We start from the raw sequence: 8,805 nt of genomic DNA on the forward strand, positions 1-8,805 counted from the left end.
CCTGCTGCATTATCTGCAGTTTTTAACCAAAAGAACATGTGCTCCTAGCTCAAACGGATCAAAAGTTACAAAAAGTTCTGCAACACATTTTGACATGCAGCTGTAGACCTTTCGCAAAGGCTGAATGGTCACCGTTTTGTTGCTTATTTCTGTATTTACATGTGTCAAAGTAGTACTAATGAGTTGAGTCCTTTGCTCAGATACTGATAACGTGTATTATTTTCTTTTTTAAAAGAGGTCATATTAATGCATTAAGCCGCATAATTTGCCTTTTCCTGCTGCATAATTTGGTCTTCCACTGTTCATAATTCCAGTAGTAAAGACCATCTCCTAATCCATTATTTATTTTCGAATTGTGTGCATTTAATAAGGTAATTTATCTATGATCTTTGATTACATGGAATGATGTCTGGGGGCAAAGTTTATATAGTGGAACGTTTGCCCTGGAAACTTTTATATAGTGAAATAGATCATAGGCTATAGTTTATATAATTGAATGTATCCTAGAAAGTTATGATTATAGTAGCATATATTATCCTGGATCTTCAATTGCATAGATGTATGTCTTGGGATAAGGTCTATGTAGTTTAATGATGGCCGGGCAATGTTAATGTAAAGAATATATCCTGGGACTTTGTTTATGTAATGGCATTTATATCCTGGATCTTTAATTGCATAGATGTAGATCCTGGGATTTTGTCTGTGTAGTTAAATAATACCCTTGCAGTACTTAGGTAGTTGAATATATCCTAGGACGTTGTTTATTTAATGGCATATATAATCCTGGATCGTCAATTGCATAGATGTGTGCCCTATGATATTGTCAATGTAGTTAATGATACTCATGCAATCTTTATGTAGAGGAATATATCCTGGGACATTGTTTATGTAATGGCAAATTTTATTCTGGATCTTCGATTGCATAGATGTGCGTGTCGCTGGATTGGCGGGATCCGAACATTTATCTCAGCAATTTCCTTGCAGTAGGTGGCGTTGTGCGGCTTTGCATCAAGTTTGTCCTGTCCCGCTGCAGAAGTGACGTCGGGTTCACAAACCATATAACTACCACCTCTGTGTGTCGATGTCAGTTCCTTTCTTTCCGCGCCTTCCGACATGGATCCAGAGCTTGCTCCCTAGATTTCTATCACATGCAAGATCATTTCCCAACATTTTACTAGTGTGCAAGGGGCATGTCTCCCCCTAAAAAGGCAGGGCTCAAACTCTGTAAGAATTTACCGAAACAGATTTCAGTGACGGACCCACATGAGGGCTGTCTGTTATTTCATCTTTTCGCATGACACGAAGTTGTGTGACAAATGCGTTGGAATGAGTCCAAGGGGCATTTAGGACCGCAAGGGCAAACTTTACTTCACTGAACACCGTAGGAAGAAATGGAAGGACCAATCTCGATCAAAGTTGTGGGCACGTTCTTGGTCCCGTGGCCATTTTAGAGACCGATCACACTACAAATACTCAGGCAAGTCCAAAAAGAAACAACATATGAAGTCCAAACATGGCTCACCCTTCTTGCCAGGAGATGCAGTGCTTAATTTGAGCCAGGGCTTTCCGGTGCTCGGCACTGGCACTTAATTGTCAGCACCAGTGGTGCAAGCTGCAGCAGATTCCTGACGAGAGCCCTGGCACTTAATTTTTTACAAATTAAGCTCTGTGCTGCACAGACATCAGGGTACCCCCAGATCTCGGTCGCTCACCACAGAACCAACCTCCCACTAATACCACGTCCATTGACCATGCTGCAGCAAATTCAAGCCTTCAAAGAGGCTAAGTTGCAGGTTTTTTGTACCCTTCAGATCCCTCTTTGGGCCCCGTGGATCTGGGGACGCCTCCATTGGAGTTACCCCCAGCAGGTCTGTCCCGGACACCAACTGAGTCTCTTAACCATGCTCTGATGTTTGCCTTAACTCAGAAAAGATGCCCACTCTGAACACCTCCCATGGAGTCAAATGCCATTCCAGTCCCCTGTATGTTGAAACAGGAGAGAGAGAGAGCCCATAGGAATTTCTGACTTTAAAAAGAATCTTCAGCGACTTCGATTGAACTTGTTCCCACCTCGAATCTCTTCCCGAACCCCATTCTTACTGACACACTTACGCTGCCACATAGTTTGCTTGGACCTGGAGCCACATGAAGGTGATGAATTGAAAGTATATTTTGATGAAAATCTTTTTCTGGACCTTCTGGAGGCCACTGGCCTTAACACCTCTCCTGACACTGACCTCCGTTCTCCACCCGGCCCCTGTGCAGAGGAATCTGCATCATTTGCTTTGCTAATCAGAAGGCTGGCAGGGGTTCTTGACCTCTACCTTCCCTCAGTGGAGGTTAAAATAAATGTACTTATGAAAGTCTTGCAGCCATGGCAGACCTCTCCGGAATTACTCCTTCCATTTAATGAGGCCCTCACATAAACCCTTTTGGGCACCTGGATAAACCCAGGATCTGCCCCCCTAACCTCCCCACCTCCCCGGCCAATAGGCAAATGGTCCTATGCACAAAGGCTAGTTTCAGGGAGACCCACCTTTCTTTCTGCTGTCCCCAACACCAGAGAGCCTTGTGGTTCATGCTTCCACCAGCTATATCCAAATGGGTTTCCAACCACCATGCCATACCAAAAGTCAAAATTCATGGAGGCACTCTGGAAACATGTTCTCCTCTGCCAGCCTTGCATTCAGGTCTGTAAATTAGAGTTTTCTCCTGCGGCATTACTTGCACGCATTGTGGGACATGGTGAGCAGTATCTTGCCTGCAGACTCTGGGCGTCTTTCATGCAAAGACACAGCATCTATGGAATCAGGTCTGGACTGGACACTACTGACTGCCTGGGTAGGGCAGTTGGTGCCAACATGGACAAGATCTTGGCGCTTCTCCAGTGAAGCCCAATGGTCCCTAATGGGAATGCCATGTCATAGCACCCGACTCTTTGGAGACCAGACAGACTCTGCATTAGAGCCCTTCAAAGAAAACAAAGCATCAGCGTGCTCTCTTGGCCTCGCACCATCCGAACAGAAGTTTCCCTAACAATATAAGCCCTTTAGGGGGTTCGGAAGAGGCATGCATCAGGGGTGATTGCAAACTTTACCTCTGCAACAGACCTCTTGGTCTTTTCGAGATGGGGCTTGAGGATCCAGATTACATTATCCTGGCCCCAAGGGGCAATGAACTACCTAATCCCTCAGCCCCTCTCCAAGGGGTAATGAACTACCCAAATCCCCACAGTTCCTCCCCGCTGTTGCAAAACCCCTTTAGTTTGCCCTCCGCTGCACACTGTCACCTGTTTGAGGCTGGATAAGTTATTACCTGAGCAGGTACCTTTGTCCTCTGAACTTCTTCCATGAGAAGGATGAGTTCAAGATGCTCACCTTGGCCCAAGCGTCGTCTTCCCTAGATCCAGGAGACTTGATAGTCGCATTGGATTTGCAGGATGACTATTTTTACATTCCTATCCTAAAATCTCGCAGACGCTACCTATGGTTTCAGGTAGGCCACAAGAACATTCAGTTCTCCATGCTCCCTTTTGGCTTTACCAGTGTACTGTACCTTGACGAATGGTTGATAAAGGCGGGCTAACCTCAAACAGTTGTGAACCACCTTCAGATGACTGCCTACCTATTGGCATCCCTGGGATTTAGCATCAAACTGTCCGTCGTTTCTGACTCCTTCACAGAGACTCGCTTTCATTGGAGTCATCCTGTACCCGGTGCTGTTTCTAGACTTCTTCCACTTTAACAAGTGTGTGCTTTTAGGGCTATCCTTCCAATGTTTTGGTCTTTGACTTGGGTATCATTAAGAGAGTCTTGAAGGCTTCTTGGCCTCATGGATCCTGCTAGTGGACCACAACAGGTGGAACATGCAGGCTCTGCACCAAGGAAACCTCTCAGATCCCATCCAAGTGTCGGAGTGGTGGTTGCTGGACCGCGATTGGACCAGCAGCGAAACCTGCTCCTTACCCCACCCGCTGCGAACAGTCATGACGGATGCGTTGTTGGTGGGTTGGGGAGGCCTCCTGGTAGAGGACTCTCATATCCAGCAGACACCCACCTTAATGTCAACCTGACCACAGATTCCACCACCACCAGTTACAGCGGGGTAAGTCTGTGGGTCCTGTACCAAAGCTCTACACCTTTAGAACTGGCTGAGTGGTCAGGGCATCTCCCTGTTTGTACCACACCTGGCAAGATCTTTAAACCCTAGGTGGACAAACTCAGTGTTGCTTAGCGGAACACGAATGGCAGCTACACTTTGACATGGCACTAGGCATCTTCCACCAATGGGAAGAACCATCTCAACCTTTTTGCTACTGCCGAGAATGTGAAGTGTCCAAACGTTTGCCCATTAGAGTTCCCAAGGCAATTCTCCCTCAACGATGCCTTTCAGTTGGACTGGAGCTCAGGACTCCTGCAAGCCTTCCCGTCTTTCTCTCTCCAGCCCAGGGTTCTCTAGAAGATCAAGAACGACCGGACCCAAGTCATCCTAATGACTCCATATAGGGACATTAGAGCATGGTAACTAGAATTTGATGCCTCATCGGGAAGAGCTTCTGTTTCCGCCTCAGGGCATGGTCCTACACCTAAGCCTGTACACTTACATTTTTGGAGATTGTGCCATGCTTGGAGATTGTTACTGCTTTGGAAACCTCCCATGCCCCCAACCCCTCCTACCTGGAGGTAGAAAGTGTCCTTGAAGAAGCCAGGTGTCCTTCCACCAAAACCATCGATGCGGTACACTGGGAGAAGTTTGTTCTTTGGAGTTCTTCCAGGCATATCCAGCCACTGTGAGGCCAATTATATGCTGTCCTTCATTGCTCGCTTTTATTAACCCAGCAATGTCCACTGTGGTGACAGTTAAAGGTTGTTTACTGGCCTTATCAGCCTTTCTATGGTTACCTGATGAGCCATCTCTGTTCAAATCGCCTGTTGTGGTGCAATTCTTAAAAGGGCTGACCCACATTTTACCACTGCAACTTTTTGGGTTGTCCAAATAGGATCTACGTTTGGTTCTCACATTTCGAATGTGCACCTCATTTGAACAATTATACACCTGTCTTCTAAGACTACTAACCCTAGACAGTGTTCTTCATAGCGATCATTTCAGCTTGTCGCATGAAGGAAATACTAGCACTTTGTCCAATAACTGTACACCACCTACTGTCTGGACAAGCTAGTGCTACGTACTAAGGCGGCGTTCCTCTTGAAAGTAATCATGTCCTTCCACATCTGGCAGCCTATCACCTTGCCAGCATTCTTTGCCTTTCTCGTTCACCACTTCGAACCCAAAAGTGCTCTGAACTTCTGCATTGATCTCACCGGGGACCATCAGGTGGACGATCAACTTTTCATTGGGTTCTCTGGAATGCAAAAAGGAAAGGTAGTACAGAAACTGACCATCTCCAGATGGATTGTCCTCAGTATTAAGATCTTTTATGGAATGGCTAAGAAACAGCCTTGGGCTTATTCCACCAGGGCCAAGGCTGTTACCACTGTGCTGCCATGTGGTGTGCCTGTCTCTAACATCTGCTTAGCTGCTACGTCTCCATCAGTCCACACAATTGCACTATAGTTTGGCACTATGGATTGGATAGTCATGTGTGGTGGGAGGGGCATTTTGCCCGTTCGGTCCTGCAGAATATTATGGTTTGAGCCATTCCCCAGATCCACCACCTGGGAAGGTACTGATTTGCCATTTATTCACAGTTGGAAGTATTCATCAGAAGAACGTGTTACTTGCCTTCGGTAATGCTCTTTCTGGTGGATAGTCTAACCGCAAATTCCTCACCAGTCCCGTCCACCTACCCTTTCTGTGGAATGAACTCCCTTGGTCTATATTAAAAGGATTCCAACTAGAGATCTGCAGACGTATTGAACGGTTCACGTCCGATGGAGCAGAAAGATGGCAGAAATAAACTGACACCGACACAAGAGGTGGTAGTTCTATTGTTGCCATTACATCATTTCCATACCCGCACAACCCCACCCATCGGCACGTGAGGGGAATTGCTGAGGAATGTCCGTATCAGGGGAATTTCTGCATTTGTGGTGTCTGGGCCGCACGTGGATGCATCATGTTATACTTGGGGTTTCTGCCAGAACATTTGGAACTTAGATATTTAAAGGTAACCGTGTCCCAGATCACGCTTGTAATCCTGTACAATGTGTACCTGACCTCCAGTATATTGAGTCAAGCTTCAGGCTGCTAGCTTCAGTATTACGCCTTACAAGTCCTCATATGCACCATATCGTATACATCCAGAATTAACATAACTACCATTTATTTGGGTACTTGGATCAGCACTGCTGCACACAAAACCATCCTGTTTAAAAGCTCATTCAAATGTGATGTTTGTGCTGTGAATTGATGCATATTTTTCATTTAAATTTTGGGGGAAAATTTGAAAGAAAAACCTATTCAAACAAATGCATCTTGGAAAAAGCTTTACGGCTTATACAGTCAGAGCGAAACAGGCATGCTCTGAAAATCCATCCCTACAAACCAGCAAGAGTGAAATTTCACTAATTCAAGTCTGTTCAGATTGAATTGCAATGGAAGTGTCCTACAGAGCCCATGAACTGCCTTGGGATGTCCTTTTGTGGAACCTCAACAAAGACTTTTTGGACCTCAACAAAGACTTTTTAGCTCTATTCCAAACAGTGTGCCCTATTTCTGGGTTGGGGGATCAATACTTAGAATGGGCATGATGGGAAACTAAAAAAAAGAGAAGTGGAAACGAGAAGTGATGGAATAAGCTTAACACTTTGAAAAATAATTGAGGCCAGCTTAAATTATCATACCAAGAACATTTGAACATCTTGCCGATTATTTGAATTTTTAGCCAATGCCTTGGGGAAATTGTGCATTAACACACCATTTAAATTTGTTTCTCGGGGTGGCGGGGGAGGGGGGAATAACCCTCATCTTCACCCTCTCTTCTGAGCCAGCCTCATGGGTTGGCAGTAGGGAGAGGGTATCTAAGCTCTCTAACTCCTAGTTGTTAAAAGATGAATCTTACCAATCTGAAAGTTAACCAACTGCTCCTGAGATTGGGTCCATCCTATAAGACAACACTCCGGCACGGGGTGTTCTGGGTACAGATAGTAGTTGACCCCCCTGGATTACAATGAGGTATCATCTTATGCTGGGGTAACTCTATACATTTTGTTTTCTCTTGTGCAGGTGAGCATGGTTATATTGGGGAACAAACTGGACCTCGCCGAGCAACGGCAAGTAGACCCTGAAATGGCGCAGCAGTGGGCGAGGTTCGAGAAAGTGAGGCTGTGGGAAGTTACGGTGACCGAGCGGAAGACGCTTATCGAGCCATTCACATTCCTGACCAACCGGCTGGCCCAGTCTCAGAGCAAATCTTCCTTCCCGCTGCCAGGGAGGAAGAGCAGGACCAACACCACATCCGAAAATTGATAATAAGTCTACATAGGAAACACGTAGGCAACCAAGACCAGGATAGTCTGTTCTTACACCCGCAGCCAGTGCGCCGAGTAGTCATACACTAAGCGCTGTAGGTAGTGGTAACACTAAGATGCAAAAGAAGCTAGAAATTGAGCAGCGAGGAAGAAGCTGAAGCACTTTTGATGGGTTGAGGCTGAGAGAGGGGATAGCAGGCATATCTAGAGGTTTTGATCAACAGTGGCAGAAATGTAAGGTCTTTGATCACTCAGACACCATGTCCATTGCCTGTCGGCAACAGTGACCACATCCCATCAGCCGAGTTGGCCACGTTAGATCCCGCATCTATGTAATCTTTTACTTCCGTCATTCTATGAGATGGTTGTGGTGGTAGTTAAGCTTGCACCTTCAACTGGTTTAAGAATTCACTTGAGAGATAGGAGATATGTTTGGGTTTTCAGTCATCAGTAACTACTCACCAGCCATTTTAAGCACAGCCGCTCAGAGAGGCTTTCTGTGCTTAGCCAACGTATTGGAATTGGTGACAACCTAAGCCTCAGTTGTGTAAAATCAATCCACGCCATGTCTTACACAGCCGCTTTGAAATAGTCCTTATCCCGTATTCCCTATTGAACGACAAACGCTTTTCTGACTGTAGCACGCGAAGGTGCACACACTGTCCAGCCGCCCTTATACAGAGATTGTTCTTTCTCCATCACTTGAGTTCTAACCTGGTCTAGCTCTGGGTTTCTCCTTTTTAGAGTCGTGAAGACACATTGTTTTTGTTGTTGTTTGCAGCATAAATGTATAAATACCAATATTTGTGATGTTGGCTATTTTATATTCCTGTTTATTTATAATAAGGTTATGTAATTCATTGATGTTGCATGTTTCCTTATAGATGGAGTTGTTCTTCTCTTGGGACTTCTGATGGCATTTTCATCTTACTATGTTGCTTTAAAGACCATGGGGCTTTACCAGTGTTATTCTTATCATCGCTTTGTTTGGAAGAAGTACTTTCTGTAATCCTTAATTTGGCTAGTAAGATGACCTAGTGGGTTATTGTACACACTGCAAATGCCTGTGTGTAGCTCGTATAGGACAAGTAAAAATTCCAGTGGGGGTCCGCTTCACGTTTACATTTTTCGAGACAAATTTAAATGATCACCTTTACATATTGCAATGGGGGGGGGGTGGTGTGTGAGAGAGAGAGAGAGAGATCAGGACAAAACCAAGGCCTGCCACGGAGTAGATGGTCGCGACACTATTGGGCGATTCACAGATGCATTTAGGAATATGGGAAGTTGTACTCCATGAGTATTCTTTTACATACTTCTACATCCCTTTGTGAATCCGCCACAAACACTTAACTCCCTACTAGTAAGAATGCAT

The 8,805-nt window shown here is 45.3% G+C and overlaps 1 protein-coding gene across 2 annotated transcripts in view; it reads left to right on the top strand.

Moving 5' to 3' along the window:
• LOC144784889 (NF-kappa-B inhibitor-interacting Ras-like protein 1) overlaps positions 1-8,291 on the top strand; it is a 150,219-nt gene extending 141,928 nt beyond the window's left edge. For both annotated transcript variants that reach the window (XM_078663984.1, XM_078663983.1), the window contains one exon: positions 7,186-8,291. In XM_078663984.1, the coding sequence (XP_078520110.1) occupies positions 7,186-7,428 (243 nt within the window). In that variant the 3' untranslated portion in view covers positions 7,429-8,291. The remainder of the gene's footprint in view (positions 1-7,185) is intronic.
• The last annotated feature ends 514 nt before the right edge of the window (positions 8,292-8,805 follow it).

This window comes from Lissotriton helveticus, chromosome 10 (assembly GCF_964261635.1).
Source record: "Lissotriton helveticus chromosome 10, aLisHel1.1, whole genome shotgun sequence".
Lineage (NCBI taxonomy): Eukaryota > Metazoa > Chordata > Amphibia > Caudata > Salamandridae > Lissotriton > Lissotriton helveticus.